The 19,179-nt window shown below is 44.3% G+C and overlaps 1 protein-coding gene across 3 annotated transcripts; it reads left to right on the top strand.

Annotated features, from left to right (window-relative positions):
• Positions 1-202: 202 nt before the first annotated feature.
• LOC129195345 (cytosolic phospholipase A2 gamma-like) lies at positions 203-19,096 on the top strand. Of its 3 annotated transcripts, XM_054801294.1 has the most exons (15): positions 203-225; positions 1,206-1,322; positions 1,811-1,953; positions 3,402-3,600; positions 3,871-3,988; positions 5,465-5,605; positions 6,654-6,707; positions 7,334-7,399; positions 8,822-8,944; positions 9,068-9,193; positions 9,359-9,421; positions 10,997-11,092; positions 12,086-12,240; positions 15,678-15,846; positions 16,476-19,096. In XM_054801294.1, the coding sequence occupies exons 1-15, from the start codon at positions 214-216 to the stop codon at positions 16,643-16,645; spliced, it is 1,752 nt and encodes a 583-aa protein (XP_054657269.1). In that variant the 5' UTR covers positions 203-213; the 3' UTR covers positions 16,646-19,096. The 3 variants fall into 3 exon arrangements, with proteins under 3 accessions (XP_054657269.1, XP_054657268.1, XP_054657270.1); XM_054801293.1 differs by lacking the exon at positions 16,476-19,096 and having other exon boundaries at positions 15,678-16,022; XM_054801295.1 differs by lacking the exons at positions 203-225; positions 1,206-1,322; positions 16,476-19,096 and having other exon boundaries at positions 1,435-2,210; positions 15,678-16,022.
• Positions 19,097-19,179: the final 83 nt, after the last annotated feature.

Here is a 19,179-nt window from a genome sequence, read left to right as displayed (position 1 = left end):
TTAATCCTAGGTAATGAGTGGTATGATGCAAGATGATAATTACTCAGTCCTTCTTTTAAACACATGTTTTGGGTTTGGTTTTTTTTAACCTTGGAAGAGGATAGTAGGGAAAATAAATTCACCTCCTTTGTCGTTTGAAAGTTACTCTGCACTAACACATTGCTGTGCATTCCCTTCTCACTAGGTCTCCAGGAAGCAAAGACAGACAACTCAATGGCTACTGAGGTATGCTCTTTCTACCCTGGGTTCCCCCTCTATTTCCTAATTCCTCTTCTAGTTGCTTCGTTGTCCACATTGTTTTATAAAATGGATGTTCTCTGTACTTCATACTAATTCTATTCTAAAAAGTCTTTGTAAGGACTAACTTCAATTATTTGAGCCTTCCTCTCTAGACGATAGCTAAAGAGGGTCCTCCAGGACATGAATCAGAACAAGGGTAGGATTCGTCTCACCTGGCATTAGACACCTGCATTAGAGATTTCTACATATGAGCTAGTCGTGGATGCATTTCATAGTGGAGGTACACAGGCACCTCTGGGGTGTCTGAAATATGGTTTCGGGAAGGTCCTCTAGAAATGCTTCTTGCTCTCCACTGATGTTTAAGGATGTTGAGGGGACTGTAGATTTCAGGCTGAAGTTGAAGCAGAAATGAGTTGAATGCTGCCACCAGCATATACCTGATCTATAATACAAACCTAGGAAAGTTGCATTTCTTCAGGCTACTGTGAACATTAGTTCAAGTTAGACATTTGTTTTTAACTGAAAAATACACCATTGGCTCGAGGAAATCAACTAGCGAATTTCACCAGATTTGATAAATTGCTTCAAGAAGAAAAAATATTTCAGATTTACAGTTACTATTGTGAAAAAACGCTAACAAGCACAACAATGTTTCCTTTGAGACAATGGACTGTTTTGTTCAGTCGGGAGCTCGAGGGCCTTTTAATCTGGAAGAACTGAAACTTTTGTTTGTGTTCCTTCCTCTTCACTTTCTCCATCAGGTTCATCAATACTGCCTCTTTCATCCTGTATTTAAAGTGTAATAAACACAGAAATGAGTTCCCTGATCTTCTTTACAATGCTGTGAGGTCTTGACTCAGAGTGGACATTGGCTAGTCTGCAGAAAGCTGTGTGGATCCCATACATTGATTTTTCTTGCAGTGAGAAATAGTCTTCCCCTGAATGTGTTTCACTTTGTATGCCAGGGTGACAACAAAGTCCGTCTGTCTCACGACCTCTCAGAAGGTGAGAAAAAAGCCACTCAGCAGAGAAGAGAAAAAGTCCTGTCGTGCCTGAAAACCCTTCAGATTCCTTGTGACCAGGTAAGCACTGACAGCCACAGATCCAAACCACAGCACCATATGGGCTGCTGTGAAGAAAGTTGACTCTGCTCCAGCCAGTTCCAGTGCAACGTGTTTCTTGAGAAATTTCTGTGGCTGGCTGTAATAGGTCTACCTTCCTCTTTTGGGAGGAAAAACAAGTTCTTGGTGACAAAAAGGGAATAGAGATGACATCTAGAGAAACACAATGAATACGGCTCAAGGTTTATTGATATTTTGAAGCTACAGCACAAAACCACGGCCACAGCAAATTTCAGTACCAGGAAGACAAGTGATAGCACAATACAAAGGAGAACCCATTCAGTGACTGTGATGTAAAGAAAAAAGAGAAATAGGGGGAAAGAGGCACATTATGGAATGTGTCCTAAAGCAAGGAAGCAGGTCAGGTGAGCGTTGCAATAGCCTTTATCCTTGCTGTTTGTTAAGCCTTTGCTCTAAAAGAAGCATGTTCTCTGTCTTCCACTCCCCAGAATAAAGTGCCCAATATTGTTGTTCTGGGATCAGGCGGAGGCCTGCGTGCCATGATAGCCATGCTAGGAACCTTGGTGGAGCTGAAGAAACAGAATCTCTTGGATGCTGTCACGTATCTGTGTGGGGTGTCGGGATCCACTTGGTAGGTGCCTGTTGTCTGGTGTGATGGTGAATGTTTTTGCTGCTCCACAGATTCAACAGTAATTTGACACTTTCATCACTGTTCAGAACTCTCTGTTGGGCTCTCAACAGATGAACTCAGTGGTAGATGAGATATTTGCCGGTGCAATGGTGGGAGGCACAGGGAATATTGGCAACGTTCGCTACAGTTCAGCAAGACTGACCTTTCATCCCCAGAGACGAAGAAATTAGTGCCTCTTAATGGTGATTCAAATAAAGGTCTGTGGTGATGTCACTCATCCTTGTGGCAGTTAAATGGCATTACCCATGTAAGGTTATGATCTGAATGTTTATACTTCACTTACTTCACTGAAAAGAAATGACATTCAGGAACATGAGCCATTTTACCTTAAGGCCCACATGCAGCATGTCAATGTCGTGCCAGGATTGTTTGTTACACTCAAGCGACTGTAAAGGCACTCTAGCTTATAGGTTGTGTACAGACATCTACTCTGTAAGGACAGAACTCTGTCTAAATTTAGACATCTCCGTATGTGTATCTAGATGGGACATACACACCTCTCCTTCCATTTTACTTAAGGGGATAGGTTTATGTTCTCCAAAGACAGACTTCCAGTGACAGTTCAGATGCCCTAGGAGGAAATCCCGTGTGGTTTTCAGCAGCTGTTTCAAGAGGACACAAGAATTCCTCAGATCTTGTGTTATTGTCAGTCACATGAGGGTGGAAGTCCTGGACATTTTAGGCCACCTCAAGTGTCACTGTCTATGGTTAGGTACCATATATGGTGTCTGCAGTAATCCAGAACATCTCCGTCCTTGCACAGAGTCAAGACACATGCTGCTCTAGATGAAGAAGGGAATGCTGTACATCTTAATTCATACCTGAATTAGGCTGTGGAGTTGGTCTTGGAACAGAGCGAGTCTTTACATCTCTGCAGGCAGCTAGCACGAGCTGAGAGCTGTAAGCTCAGTAGGAGATGATGTCACTCTGCATGTGTACCAGCTTTATTGGTCCTAGTTAGTAACAGACAAAAAGATGTCACAAGTCTCTAGTGCAAAATGATGACGTGATTCTATGTGTCAAAGTTTGTTCCGAGTTCTTTGATGGATTATCTGTGTCTTGGCAGATTTCACACCTTTCCCACAAACGCTGTCTGCAAAATCTGCATTCCTGCAGCAATTGAGCCTTAGTATATGGCACGTAGCCAGCTGAAACTCAGCTTCAGGTCACCCAACCAATTAAATGACATTATCAGTATGCAGCTGAGCAGTAAGTGACACCTTTCTATGATGTAAAGTGCCTTGCTTCTGTAGAAGCCTGGGACTTCTTCCTCTTCCCATATGTTTTTAAAGACACTCCTGTATCTGCATGCAGATTCAAACAAAAAAAGCAAAGCCCCATTCGCTTCCCCCTGTGCTAGAGATAGGGCTTTTCTTTTTCCTTTAAAGGTGCATGTCCCTCCTGTATGGAGATGAGAAATGGTCAGAAAATTTGTTGTCCTTGAAAGACAAGCTGTGTGAACAACTCAGTAATTCATCCTGGCATATTACGAAAGCAGGAGAATCCCTACAGGAGTCATCAAAAGATGAACTTTATTCACTCACCGACTTCTGGGCCTCCTTTCTTGTGTACCAAATACTGCAGCAGGTAAGGAGCTAACTTCAAACACCTTGGGAGTGTCTTGAAGATCTCCGAGTAGTTGCAACAAAATTTGACCTCAGTGGATGTTTTTTTGTGGAGCTCTATAAATTGAAGCAATATTTCAGAGCATGACATCTTATCTCTAGATATGGAAAGGCAGAAGTGGTTAATCCAACGCCTTGGTTAACGCAGTCTCCTAAGTGGGGGTGTCCTCAGTGCTATAGCAGAGGGGAGGGGCATTTCATGTTCCTTCAGAAGTCCATACTTACCTTCCAGTTTGATGAGAAAGAGCTGGCTGACCACAAGGAGGCCTCAGAGACTGGAATAAACCCTTACCCGATTTATGCAGCAGTGGATAAGGATAAACTGAGTGAAGAAGGCGGGCTCTTTCCAGGTAAAATATGGGCTCCTAGTCTAACTGTATCTTAAACAGCATGCATAAGGTTCCTTTATCTCGATGGCAGGCATCAACTGTACTGACATCCAATTGCAGTTTGTCAGTCTGTGTCTTTGTTCATAGATAATGGAGAAAAACATTCACTTCCAGGCTGGATGAATCACATTCTGTAAAAGTGGCTTTCATGATAGGATAAGGTGAGGCACCCCTAGAATAGAATGGGCTAAACAGATTAAATAAAACATCAATAAAATAGATCTTCAAAATGTAGAAGCCTGAATATAGGCATTTAGTGCCATCATCGATCTCCTCGGCCTCCATCTGAGTTCAGCAGGGTGCAGATCTCTTGCAAATGCTCTATCATGTCTGTCAGCCCTATGTGGAGCTCCAAGACAATCCAGTGCTTCTAGAACCGAACGAGGCAACTAGATCCCTTTTCAGTAGTTAGGGAGCAGGCCTTCACATGGGGATGTTTACTTTCAAACAACTACTCTTACCCCATCCCATTACACTGACTTTTCCCTCGCTACAATTTAAAACTCTGACTGTCTCTCCTTCCCCTACTTGCACAGAGGACAGATCACCTCCTTCCACTTACCAGCGGGAGGCTTTGACTTCAGGTGATGGGACTTGATTTAGAAAGCACAAGCCGGCCAGGAATTGTGATAATCCTGGAAGGTCTGAGCGAGAGCTGAGGGCTTCGTTCTGGAAAGGAAATGTGATCAAGGAAGGGATTACGAAATGGAGAGTAGGTGGCTTTGCAGTTTAGGCACGTGGGTGTGGGATAACAGTCACGGCCAACAAAAAGTTTCACCATTGCTATCAAATTATATTTTCCATACCTGTTAGAATAATTGTTGTCCCTCTGGAGCAAATAGACTTGATTCAGTTGTCCACACAGAGGCCTGTGGTTCCATTTGACGTGCCTTACCATACTCTGCCTGCTTCACCTACTTCTCTAAAGGACTATGAGTGTTATTTCAGTCCTGAGTCATAACTGTTGCCCCCATGCAGGTGACTCAGTTCACCATAGGTCCCTAGCACCGTAGGTTCCTAGGTACATATCTGTGGGTACGTGAATCAAGCCCAGTCTCTTCTCTTCATTGGCTCTAGAGAATAGTAGGGCAGGCAGACTCTGTCACCTACGCATAAGCATCGAGAGGCCCTTGAGATACCTAACACTTCTGGGAGATCTGCACAGAGCTGTACAATGTGACACATGATCTGTGGGAAACCAAGACCTTTCTGGTGTGGCAGCTGGAGGCCAAGATAGGAAGGACACCAAGGGCGTATCAAAGAGCAGGTGGCAGCACGCTTGCAACTTAGTTTGTTCCCCATATGCAAATTCATCTTTGTCAGCTAATATCAGGTGATTTTAGAAGAGAAGAAAAAACAACCTAAAGGCTACTTTGGGACAGTGAGGCCAGCTATGCGTCCGAATATTGAGTGACAAAGCTGTTTGATTTTTCTCAGGGACTTGGTTTGAATTCACTCCACATGAGGCTGGATATACTGCCTTGGGTGCTTTTGTGAGTACCAAACACTTTGGAAGTGAATTTGAGGAGGGTGAGCTGAAGAAAAAGGGGAAGAAGAAATCCATTTGTTACATGCAAGGTGAATCTTCCTAATTCTGCTTTGTAGAAAGAAAAATATAGCTTTAGCTATTCTGGATCTTTCTGTAGGTAACAAGGACGCATCTGTTGTTCCATGAATGCACACATAATAGTATATGAATTCTGGAGAGTAGTTTGTCTCACTCTAAACATTCAAACTGGAACACCTGAATGCCTCTATACACTCCACTGTCTACATTGACCAATTTTTTGTGGTTTCTATGGGAAGTGAGAGACCTAATCTTTAGATTGCTGATGTTAATAACATAGTTCCAACCTGGATGTCTAAATCTTCTATAATCCCAGCATGTTGACTTTACAGGGAGAGGTGCTTCCCAAACTAGAGACATCCTACTGTGAGGACTGGTAGCTCCTATTTTGCTAGTTTGTTTCACTCCGTTTCAGTCCACGTCCAAAGTTCTTTCATTCCCTACCAAAGTGGTATAGCTGCAAATCTAATCTCATCTCACTTGTCTGTGACATGACTAAACATATCTGGAATCCTTAAACAGATCTTGTGTTTAACGACTTCATGCCCCAGTCTCCTCGAAACACACCTCAAAACACATCATGCTATGGGGGGAGAAAAAGAAAAAACAAAGCAGCACTCCAGTTCGTACTATTCAATTCACTCAGAAGGAAAAACAAATAAACACAACACATCCATGAAGGGTACTTATGCCTCCAGGCTCATGTGTGGGGCTGGCCCAAGGAAGCACTCGCCCAAGAGTTCTGCAGTGTGAGAGTACCCAGTGGTTTCCATGGGGTTCTGCCCTTAAGTAACATAAAAAGCTGGTCCACAAACATGGGCAGACCTAGCAGGAGGAAGAGGGAGTAAATAATTTCAGGAGGTGTATAATCCTTTCAGTAGGCAGTAAGGGAGGATGAGTCAAGGAGTTTCAATTTAGACATCTGTCTTACAGATTTTGAAAGTTTAGTAAGAGAAGTGTACTGCTGAAAGGCAGACTTGAATTCTTAGCGAAACTTATAAAGCAAGCACTCTAAGCCCTTCTTTTTTTTTTTTTTTTTTTTTTTTTTTTCTTTCCCAGGCTTATGGGGGAGTGCTATTGGAAGCATGGAAGAAAATCTGAAGTTTATACGAGGTACTACATGTTTTCTGTTGCTGGTATGCTCAAATCAGTTGTTGCACCCGCTGAAACGGAGCACATACTTCCCATTACCCTCAAGTAATCCCTGCAGTGCTCTAGTTCCAAACAGAAATACAGCTATGCCTAACACAAGCTCCACTGGCACTCCATTTGTCATCTTCAGAGATGCCCAGACAGAGTTTGTCCAGATCTTACCCAAGACTGTGCAGCTTGAAGAGCCAAAATTAGAATCATAGAATCATAGAATGTTTGGGGTTGGAAGGGACCTTAAAGATCATCCAGTTCCAGCCCCTCTGCCGTATCATCAGAGATGACATGTTAAACTCTGAGGTAGGAGGCTATCAAAACTGCTGGGGGAATAATAGAGGTGACTGAGATGCCATGAGGTGTCTGAGAATGCGAGCACAGAGCTACGAGTGATGAACAGAACCAGCAAGAGGTTAGTACTCTTCTGGAGTGTCAGCCACAAGGCGGGTGAGATCCTCCAAGGAATCTAAAATAGCACTGTACATCTATGTTTAGGTGCATGGCTAGCTTTCCTGATGTCTTTCATTGGCAGACAATGACTATTTTATTGGAAGGGGTATCCTTATTTTAATTATCCTTTTATTTCTTCCCAGAGAGTCTCGGCTTGTTCTCACAAGGAACATTGCACCCATTGAAAGGCCTCACCTCATATGGACCAGGTCCGTTATTGTGCTTCTTCGCCTTTTTGTTTTCTTTTGTTCTGTTCTGTTTTAAATTTTTAAATTTGACATTCTTTTCTGCTTGCCCCGTGTTTTCCTTAGGGGACTGACAGGAGTGTCAGCAGGCACAAGGAAATCCAGACCTCCTTGTCTCTCATATACGTAACGATTTGTGAGATCTTGAGCATGTAACTGAAATAGCCACCCTGGCATTTTGGAGGGATTCACTCATGTCAGACACCCTTTAGTAACGGGCTTCTGGGAAGGTGATGTTACTGCACTCTTGTGTAGCTGCTGTGGCCAGGGAGTACAAGCGAAGCCTGCACCACGCAGCTTCCAGGCTCACGCTCACATTCAGGTCCAAACTTCCTGCTTGTCCACACTGCCTGTGAGTTAGCCTTGGCTCTCGGTTGCAATACGCCAGATGGCTTTCCACCTGGGAAGCTTGGGGACAGCAGGGGTGGCAGAGGGAGTGAAAGAGCAGATCTTGCTCACCTTCATGTCTGCCGCTACAGGCAGACTGTATGCGAGTGTCCGTAGCTCTTTTGGTGTGAGAACTTAGACCTACACTTTAGACATAAAAATCCAGATCAGGAACGGCTCAGCTACACTTCCTGAAGTAAGTGCAAGTCAGCACATATGTTCTTCCAAACATTACTTTAGCCAAAGATAAATCATTTTGTGCTAACCATCGTGGCTGGTTGACAGTAGACTTCAAGGAAAAGAAAGCGAATATTAAACATGGCACCTTTCATGGACCTGTTATTCTGTTTTTTCCCCTTTTGTAAAATTCAAATTTCCCACAGAATTTTTGTTTGTTTGCTTGTTTGTTTCTTTGTTTTCTTCTTCCATATGGAAATGTTCACCTGGAAAAATTAGATTTTAATGACTGTAAAACAGAAAAAGCATTCCCACAGTACTCTCTTGCTAACGCTTGAAGAAATCACACTAGGCTTGACTCAAATCATCGTCACTTTTCTTATTCCTTTATGCACTTTTTTTTTTTTTTTTTTTTAATTCAAGATGGGAATGTAGTATTTGAGGCATATTAGAAAATCCCCATTTACTCCAAACTTTGTGTTTCTGTTCCTCCTCCTGCTACTCTGTTTCATGGAACTTTTCTTCCAAGATGAACACAAAGGCCATCTGAATCCTGGTATGGTTGCGCAGCTGTCCAGATGTGAATGCTCAGTGTTAGGTGTTTTTATTGTCAACAGACAGAAATACTCACTCTGGCACACGGTTCCTCTCACCGGCTTGAACAACTTCTTTAGGATAAGAGGAATGAGGTCAGTGTGTTTCTACAGATTCCACTGAATGCCGGGACTACATCTTCGCTAATTCCCATGTCAGTTACTGCCTCATCAGTTGTTTGGTAAGATAAATTCCATTCTGATGTAACTTTTCTCTTATCTTTCTTAGAGAGTATTTCAGATACCTTCATGGCTTATCAGTCCACTCTTCTTCTACTAGACCTTCAGCTGTGTGCTGTAAGTGGGAGTGATCCTAAGGAAGTCTTCGACAAATTGTTGAATATATTGTCAGGCAAGTGAATGATGCTGAGATTTCTAAGCACGTGCATTCTCAGTAACCTGGTTTTACAAAAGGTGATTCCTTTGTTGTGCATTCTCCTATTTTCCTTTTCTTCTTTTCTCTCTTTTTAACAAGAGAAGGGAAAAAGTGCATCCTACCAACTGTGCCTTGAAATGTCTAATACTTGGGCAACGAAAACGAAGGAGGCGAGAATGAAGAGCTGTGCTGAACTGGGCAAAGAGATAGAAAAGGCATTTGGAGGCAAGTATTCCGCACTAATGCTTACCACAACGATGATGCCCTCTCCACCCCAGGTAGAAATGTCCACCTGCATTTGTAGTAAAAAGTTGCCCTGTAGGTTGCCACCTATCTGTTTCTTTAACATGACTGGGTTTTGTGCTTTTTTCTCCACTTGATCTTCCTCAGGGTGTCTTGGGAAAGAAGGTATTATAGAAGGAGTGTTATCATCATCCCATGAAAACCTCCTAGGCAAGTTTATCTCATTTACTATCTTTGATGACTCTTTGTATTGTATGTGCTTTGGAAAATTGCACGTGCTTGGGAGGAGTTTTGGGAGCTGGAATTCCAGCGTAAATGTTGGGTGCAGCCACAGTAGGAAGATCTGGTGAAAACCATATTGAAGAACACATGCTAGTGCCGATATCCCTCATCCAGGGACTAGTTTCCAATATCCGCAAAGCTTTCAGGTCTCACAAAAGCTCTTAGAACCTGCCTACCTAAGTAAATAAGAGTAAGAGACCTAATCCTGAACAATCACTGTTTCCCATCTATCTTTGCTCCTGACCGAACCTGTGTTGTCAGCAAGACTTCTCAGACATGCCAAACTGATGAAGTATAGGATCTTGGCAGCTGCAGGTAGTGGATTACTGAGTGGACTGCTGTTGGACAGCTGGGGTGCCCTGATGTCAAGTGTCGCTTGGAACTTCCACCACTAGAGAAATTTTGAAATAAAGACATCCTAAAGCAAAACTGGGTTTTCTTTAACAAGCCACTCCATTCTTTCTGTGTTGGGGGTTTTTTTCTCCCCCAGCTAATCAGCATTTCTGTCCTTTTATCTAAACTGAAGCTTGTTTTCAATGAACTGAACTAATTTAGCTCACATTTGCAATATTTAATAGACTCAGTTGTGGGTGAAATGAGTATTATTTGGGTTTGGACCAAAGAGAGCGGGAAGAGGTCTAAGCAAGACCGAAATAAGTTGCAAAGTAAAATTTCACACTGAAATTCCTCAAATACATTTGCAATGTTTAGCTGGTATGTTACCTGTTTAGGTCCAGGGCTCTGCTAGTTCCATCAGCCACAGTGTATGGGCGGCTTTTGGCCAGTTCCTTCTGGAGTAAGCCAACTGGCACCCTGAGATTAAATCTGGACATTGCAGACAGGCCTTTTTTCTCTCCAATGCCTGTTCCAAGGAGTGCGTTCACCGATAAGGCCTGGATTGTCTCTGTGTGCACAGTGCAGTCCTCCAAACTCTTTCACTGGGCTGGTCTTCTCACAGTCTCTCACATGGTCTCTTGATGATCTCATGGCTTTCAGCTAAAATCCCCCACCTCATACAGGTCATTCTACCAGGCTGTAGCATGGCCCTCACTTTATTCAGGGCACTTTCAGCTGGGAAGGAGATGAAGAGAATTAACAGTCCCCCTGAACCACAAGAAAGCTGTAAGAGGCGCAGAAAAGATCAGGCCTCACTGTTGTACAGCACTGGTGTAACCAGTCCACTCCAGAGCCTGCGAGCATCAAGCTTGGTGAATGTGCCAGCTGGTGTAGGGCCCAAATCCTGTATAGTTGGTGCCTTGAGTGGCTTATTCTAATCTGTTTCAGCTGTACTTAGATTCCATTGCTTAATGTTAATTATCTGAACTAGCGCAAGGCATGGTTCTTTCTCTTCTGAAGCACTCAGCCCTTGGCCCTCAGGCTGTTTGTACGCTATCTGCACATATTTCCTCTAACACCACGCATCTCCCCCAGATTTTGTCGCAACGGTAGAAAAGTGAAGTTCTCTAGATTCAACTATATTCTGAATTTATTGTCTCTCCCCAGGCTCAGTGTGGAATGTCACTAGGATGCTGCTTAAAACAATTCAATGTGCATTGACCTGGCAATGGGGAACGACTAATAACTTCCTTTACAGCTGCCGTAAGAAAATCTAATGAAATGATGATTTGTTTATATTCAGAAAATACGGGGTGGTTATGCTGTCCAACTAGATCTATGGGGCAGAATGCCTGGGGTTTAGCAGAGCTTTTATGCTGTGTTTGTGTGATGTTAAACCAAGAAAACCATCTTTGCCACTTACCTTCCTAAAACAGCGAGTCAGATAGCTTTCCTTTCCAGGATCCACACCCTCTTCACAGCATCCTGTTATAGGCAGCAAATAAACTAGTCATAAACAGAATTATTGCGCACTACTGGAATCCAGATCTGTAACATCACTGCAGATATATCAGCTCAATTCTGTCACGTAAACACAGGCATCTAATGTCACACAAACTGCCCTTGAGTACAAGGATCAACAGCATTAAGTTGGAAGACCCAAAATAAAACCTATAGGACCCTTGTGCCCTTTTGGAGGAGAACCTGGAGGACACAAGTCCCTCCGAAGGAGCTGAAACCGGACAACTAAGTTTATGAAACTGAGTTGTGCTCCTGATGCATGGGCAGTAACATGAGTCTCTAGATTCCATTGCCTACCCTAGCTGGATGTTCACTTATGATAATGGCAACTTTGGCACCCAGCACAGAAGTAGAAACCTGCATTTAGACAACTGCAGTTAGCTGGCTCATGCCTTCATTTATTTGCTCAAAAATGTCCTAAAACTATGGGTGCATAGTTCCAGGGCCATGATCTCTTCACTTTCAGAAAGCCCATGAGGAATTCTGATCTTGCAACTGACCACGGTCAGAGAGGTAGGTCAGAGGGATTTGGGCTCCTCTTGTGAGAATACGGTTGGATTTCTGGTTGGGCAGGAGAGGCAAGGAGAGGCAGATTTCAGTACATTTTTGGGGTGCATTGTCAGTGAAGACCAATGGACTCTTTTGGCGCTGGTCACCTATGTATATATGCGTATTTTCATATATGTCTTTCTGAAATCTCATTGCTTTTTTTTTTTTTTTTTTTCATTGGATTAGCTAAAGTTGAGCCCTCTTACCTGGTCAAAACCAAACTCATCTCTTTGACTGACGCTGGCCTGGCAATAAATTCTGCCTATCCTCTGGTCCTTCGAGCACAGAGGCGAATAGATCTGATCATTTCCTTTGATTTCAGCTCTGGAGATCCTTTTGAGGTACATGTGTGGCTATGGCTTTGGAGAACCTCCTTTGGGGTCATCGGGTTGGGGACTTCCAAAATGCGTTACAGTCATTGTCAAAGCAATTTTCAAAGAAATATCTGAACGGATTCTGACAGGTTGGGATGCTGATCATCACATTGCTTGGGCTTCTTTTCTAGGCAGTTGGCAGAAACAGTTACTCGGAGAACATGAGCCATTTTATCTGTCTTGTTCACATGGTACTGTGCGGTAACCTACGAAGGTTATCAAGCTGTCAGGCTATCAAGGGTGCATCGGGGGAAAGCTCACAAACGTCTTAGCCTCCCTTTTTTCCTTAGGGCTGCCTAGAATTTTCCTGATGGTAAGTGATATTACTCCTTCCTCAGGGGCAGTTGATGGCATTCATCACAGAGAATCTCATCCTGGTGAGCAGGATGAGGAAACATGGTCTCGACACTGAATTCTTCCATGTTGCTGGGGGGAATTAGGGGGGGGGGGGGAAGTTTAGGGTCTCATAAGAACTTACAATGTGCTGGGATACCTCAAATTGCTGCTTCTCAGTATATTTTCAGTGCGGTCACTTTAGGGACAGTGGAGGCTGCTGCACCTGGACGTTCTGGCTCGTATGGGCATCTTACAGTAGGCATTGAAAATAGATTAAGTGATCTTTTCAAGCGCCCATTTCCGTTTGACTACAAATAAGGTTGTTAGGGAGCAGTGAGGGCCAGCTCCTCCTTAAGCCGGGCTCAATAACACGGCCAGCAGGGCAGGGGCCTCACCAGCCAGGGCCCAGCCCTGCAGCACCTGAGAGAGACAAGCAGGGCAGGTCCAAGGATGGCAGACAAGGTCAATCAGTAGTCCAGATTATCCAGGCAAGTCCATGGCAAAAAGACAGGTCCAGGGTCAAGCAGGAAAGTCAGTCCGTGTGTCAGGGAATGGATCAACGGAGTCCATGTGCAGACACATCTGTGGCTGAGCTGAACACTGCTGCTTGTACCAATGGAAAGGGTACGGGTGGAGGCCCCAGGACCATTAAGGCCTATTAGTGCATTCAGGACCCTGACAGTAGCCTTCCATCCCAGCAAAGTGTGTCCTCATGCTTGGGAGGTCTGGGTTCAGAAGGGCCTTGCTGTAGAGTGATTTCATTGCTGTGGTTGTCAGTGGGCTATTTCAGGGGACACAGAGCCAGGGCAGGGGCTGCCAACTGGGAAGGGGACACGGCACGAGAGATTTGGGGTTGGGGAGGGGTGTTCAGGCTGGGGTTCAGGCCGGACTGGGAGCGAAGAAGGTGGGGCAGGAGGTTCTCTGAGCTGCCCCTGGCAAGCTTTGGAGGGTTGACAGGCTTGAGGAACGACATCGCTCAGGAGCCTGGGAAAAGGTCAGAGGTTGGCAGCGTGGGGATATCAGAGCCCAGGGCCAGGCTCCCCCCTCAAGAGGAGTCATAGTGGCAAGGTCCTGCACAGGTGTGGGCCAGGCTCCATGGGGTTGGCAGAGGGCTCAGGAAGGCCTGAGCTAACTGCCAAGGGCCAGCTGCTCCTGAGGGAAAGGGAGCCAGGTGTGATAACAGAGCAGGCAGGGCAGGGCCTTGCCAGCCAGTGCCCAGTTTCACAGGATCCAAGCAAGACAAACAGGGAGGGCTTGGAGATAGCAGTCAGGTTCAAACAGGGGTGGGAATCATCAGGCAAGTTTGCTGTGATGAGGCAGGTCCGAGGTCAATTTGGGAAGTCCACATGGATCAGGACTGGTGGCAGGTAAGGGTCAGGTCTGCTGAGGGTAGCCAGTCCAGCGATGGCTAGTGATGACACCCTTCCAAGGTCAAGCTGGGAAGTCAGCCTTTGGGTCAGGGCCCAGATGTAGGGGGTGAAGGCACAGGCACGACTGTGGCTGAGCAGGAGACCAGTGCACCTAGGACATAGCTCATGTAGGGCTTGAAGACCCAGGCCTGAGATTAAATGGAGCTCATGGGCCCATGGGAAGGATCTGGTCCTTACCAACTCACACGTCCACAAGAATGAAGGAAAAGGGGTTTGGAAAATGTAATTCTCCAGGGAAGAAGAGCAGAAACCCTTATTAGAGGTAAGAGAAGCCCCTGTCAGATGGCAGAACGCTTTTTCAAAGGCAGTATTTACAGCAAAATAGATCTTTTACCTTTGAGGAGACCTCATATCAGTATTGGTAAGAATTTTGCTCAGTTTCCCTTTGCGTAGGCTTTTTTCCTCCTCATACACCCCATTTCCTTTCTCCTTTTATAAACAAATTTCATAACAAATGAGGGTAAATGCACAACGCTGTTTCTGTAATTGCTTCCATTTAAACATATATGCCTAGGTGATGAATTTGGGGAGCTTGAGTCAAAAAAGAACTTGCTAGGCTTTCAAAATAGCATTACTATTTCACATCGTTCCAGGAAGACGTTGTGAGAAGTCTGATTGTCTTTTGTGACCACAAGAGTCATCACGTCTTCAGCTACAACTCCATCTTTTCCCAATAGGGATTAAGGAAAAGGGATAGATCTGTAGAATCTAACCCCCGAGGCAATTTGGTGGGGTGACAGAAGTATCAGGGTGTCAGTGCATGCCTGTCTATGGGAGAGGCCAGTAGTGCTCTTAGTGCCTAAGGCCCCATCTTTGGTTGTGAAGTGCCTTCCTTGTGGAGGGGTTGTTGGAATGAATTGTGTAAGATCCCAGTTACTCTGGGAAGCTTACATAAAGTGGCTGCTCTTCACAGCCCTTGTGCCATCTAGAGCAGAATATTGCACACCCATTCAGAGAGGAGCGAAAGAGACTCACAGGTTGTTTCTTCTCCTCGACTCCTGAACAGCTGGGAGTAATATGTCTCAGGGAGACCACAGAAAACCTCAGTTTGTGCAAGCCCCCAACATAACGCCTACCCCAGTCAATGCTTTCACGCAAAATCAAGCCAACATTCAAGTTCATGAGTGCCTCGAGTCAAGTGAGTTAGGGTCTCCCTTTGATGGTCAGATCGACAGAAGCGGCACATGGCGAGTTTTTAATTTTGTTAGAATGGTAGAGCAAAAGGAGGGGTTGCTGTGGAAGGCAACATTTGTTCTGAAAGTCTGTGAAGCTGGTGATGTCTTCTGACTCTTTTATAGATGCCAAATCCCTTTAATTTTGACATCTTTCTGTGTTAGCCACATGGCCTTTCTGGGTGTAGCTGTAATTTGTTAAACAAAGGTTCTTGCTAGAAGTGATGCCAGAAGTGAGTGCTTGATTTTCATTTATAGTCCAGACTTCGTCTGTTCCTCAGAGAATGCTTGAGGAAAGCTTAGACTTTTAAATGTATTTTATGTTGCAATGACATATAGTCTAAGACACTAACCATCAATGTTCTGTAGCAATTCATTTCACTACCGGAGGCAGGATTGATTTATTCTAGGAGTTGAGAAAGAAGCAGAGGAACTAAAAAATGCATACAATTTCTCTGTGTCTCAGACTATCAAGAAAACAGCTACATACTGCCAGAAAAACCATATCCCGTTTCCCAAGATAGAGGATCAGGAAAAGAACGTGGACAACCCTTCTGATTGCTATATCTTCCGAGGAGACGAGTCATGCCCTACAGTCATGCACTTTCCACTCTTCAACAACGTGAATTGTTCTGGTAACATGTACTCTATGCAATTTTGTCTCTGTATATTTTCATTTCATATTCTCAACTTCCAGTGTCAAGCATTGCAGAGTCCTTCTTTACTCAGCGCTGCTGCCACAAATGCACGCCAAAGAAAAGGAACAGGGCAGGCTCAATGTCGAATGGATAGAAGCTTGCATGTGCATTAATGTACTCACCCTCTCAGACGGGCGACGTATGTCCTGAACTATAAGGATTTTACGCTCTCCGTGGTTTGTTGTGTAAATCAGTGTAATTAAATTATGGTCCTCCTACTAAAGAGGAGTTGGGGAGGCATCACATTTAGAAGCCAGAGTATCCGCGTCTGGCATATTTACCACTGCTTTCCTTTACAGTTATTGGTGAGGATCAGGCAGGTCCAGAGAGAGATTTATCCCCCTCTCTCAGACAACTGATGAAGCAGGTGATGAAAGAGGCACCTCCAGACTCTGACTCCTTTCTCTTCACTAGCTCCCGCAGGATCTTAATGTGATAAAGAACTTGTGTGGGAAACTTGCACATCTTCAAGGATTAATGTTTTCCTCAAGTCCATGCTTTTCTTGAATGATCTTGTAGTTTTCTGTTAGGCAATTACTTACATATTTTGTCTACTTTTCTTCTAGATAAAATAGAAGAATACAGAAAAAGGTTTCCCACCTTTCGCGTGTCCTTCCCCAGGGAAGACATCAAAGACCTCCTTCAGAAAGCGGGGTTGAATGTATCCAACAACAGTGGGAAGATTTTGCAAGAGATAAAACGGCTTGTGCCTTCCTCTCACGCATACAAGTTCTGAATGTGAAGCGGTTTTTCCTTCAGTACAAGACAATGAATTTACGAATAGCTATAAATGGTATACTTTACCCCACTGCACGTTTCGTCTTGGCCATTTGGTGTATTAGTCTTCATAGCGTGCTCTGGGCAACCATAATGGAGATTTCTCCGCCACCATCTCAGCCACCTCTCCTCTATAGCCAAAAGAACCACAAAGGTGCTCTCAGGCAGTGAACATTTGGCACGTTTTAAACGTATTTGTGAGACTAAGATGGCCTGTGTTTCTGAAGGGCTGAAGAGGCTGTCTTTAAAATTGGCTGAGATGGAGGCATTGGTGTTTGCAAAGAGGTCTTAAACCAACAAAGAGGAAGAATAAGGCAAGAAGGAGAAAGAGAGAGAGAGGAGGCTTTCCATAGGAGAATACCTAAGCAGGCAGCATGACAGGTAATAAAGAATTAGACAGATAAATACTAAGTAAACGTATTAAAAGGGAAAAAAGAACCACTATAATTTTTGCTTTTGACAATAGAAGAGTCACAATAGAGAAGCCATGAAAGAGATAAAGACAAGTCCAATGGTCAGAGACTGACAAATAATGCCGGTAAAACTGGAGCGTGTCTGCACAAGGAGAGGATGTCTGTCTATATGAACCAAATGCGAGCTAATGCTAGACTCTGGCTTGCTCATGATACTGGCTTTTCGACCTTCTTTCTTTTTCTGTATTTGTCACTTGTTCATTTGTCTGCATTTTCCGTGTATCGTATTTAAACCTAACTCTATATTAAATATATGAGCTATAGCTTGTTCCTAATAGCAGCCATATTTGGCTTTGTCCCAACGTGTACTGCACAATCCCAGTCAAAGAATTTATCTGTAATAACTTGGCATTGAACAAGAATATCTGTGATATTGAAAAAAAAAAACCCAAACCAACAGCCTCCTCTGAGCTATACTGGAAATCTTTAGCTTGCAAGTGTTTTCTTACGTTCAGACTGAATTGAAAACCAGGAAATTCAGTGTAAAGACAGGAGAACACTTTCTGGTTTTACTGTGACAGTGGTCAGACACTAGAACAGGTCACCCAGAGAAGCTATGGAGTCTGCATCTGTGGAGATATTCAAATCCCACTTGGACAAGGTCCTGGGCAACTTGTTTGAGATGACCCTGTGTACTGCTTTTGTCTAGACAAGAGTTAATTTTCTTCATAGTAGCTTGCATGGTGCTGTTGTGGATTTGTGGCCAAAACAGCGTTGATAACACAACGATGGCTCAATTATCACAGAACACTGCTTGTACGGTGTCAAGAATTCCTTATTTTGCTTTGCTTGCATGATCAGGTTTTGTTTTACCTATTAAACTGTCTCTATCTCAGCCCACGAGTATTTTCAAATTTTACCCTTCCAATTCTTTCCCTCATTCCACTGGGGGGGGAGGGAGGAGGGGAGCGCTGAGTGAACGCTGCGTGGTGCTTAGCTGCCTGCTGGGGTTAACCCACAGAAATACTTTCTGCTGCCCAGCATTGAGCTCAGAGGCTTCAAGATAGCGATGTATTTCATTGGAGCGTGGTTGACAAAATTGATAGCTGTTACAGCTATTCAGCTATTGATTGGCAGGCTCCTGTGCTTGCCACGGGGCTAGCGTGCCTTAATGTATCTTAGAGGCTCATGCTCATTAGTGGATTCTTTTGCTATTTGCTGTAGTGCTTATCATCTTACTCTGCTGTGCCTGGGAACATTTTGCTAACAGCAATGGCCATGCGCCTGGGGTGGCAGATAGCCAGGGCATCGCTGCTGGTCCTGTGCTGCTGGACAGGCTGGAACTCCAGCGTGAACTCGAGTCAAAAGGACTGTGACCTGTAGCTAGGTCCACATTGGAGCAAGTACACCTCAAACATTCTGTGGCTGTGGATAAGTCCACAGGGGGGAGGGGGTGTGACGGTTAATGAGGGTGTATTGGATAGTGTGGGTCCCGAGCACGACATAAATGGTATGGAATAAGGGGTGGAGACTGTAGTTGGTCTGGCTGGGATGGAGTTAATTTTTTTCATGGTAGCTCATATGGTGCTGCCTTTTGGATTTGTGACCAAGTCAGTGTTGGTAACACAGGGATGTTTTAACTGTTGCTGAGCCGTGCTTACACAGAGTCAAGGCCTTTTCTTTTTCTCACACCGCCCCAACAGAGAGTAGGCTGGGGGTGCACAAGAAGCTGGGACATAACACAGCCGGGACAGCTGACCTCAGCTGACTAAAAGGATATTCCATACTTCATGACATTGTGCTCCGCAATAAAAGCTAGGGGGAAGAAAGAGGAAGAGGAGGATGTTTGGAGTTGCGGTTTTTGTCTTCCCAAGTAACCGTTATGCGTGATGAAGCCCTGCTTTCCTGGAAAGGTCTAAACATCTTCTTACCAATGGGAAGTGGTGAAAGAATTCCTTATTTTGCTTTGCTTGTGTATGTAGCTTTTGATTTACCTATTAAACTGTCTTTATCCCAACCCACAGGTTTTTGCACTTTTACCCTTTCGATTCTCTCCCATGTCCCCCTGAAGGGGAAGCCA

Source organism: Grus americana, chromosome 22 (genome assembly GCF_028858705.1).
Source record: "Grus americana isolate bGruAme1 chromosome 22, bGruAme1.mat, whole genome shotgun sequence".
NCBI classification, from domain to species: Eukaryota; Metazoa; Chordata; class Aves; order Gruiformes; family Gruidae; genus Grus; species Grus americana.
Note: the sequence above shows the minus strand (reverse complement) of the source record. Positions and strands in the feature narration are given on the sequence as shown.

Bases quoted from the DNA above. Each gene is read 5' to 3' on its own strand.
- LOC129195345 (XM_054801293.1), top strand. The intron at 1,954-3,401 runs GTAGGTGCCTGT...TTTCCTTTAAAG, and splicing joins GGGGTGTCGGGATCCACTTG to GTGCATGTCCCTCCTGTATG. The intron at 6,708-7,333 runs GTACTACATGTT...ATTTCTTCCCAG, and splicing joins AAATCTGAAGTTTATACGAG to AGAGTCTCGGCTTGTTCTCA.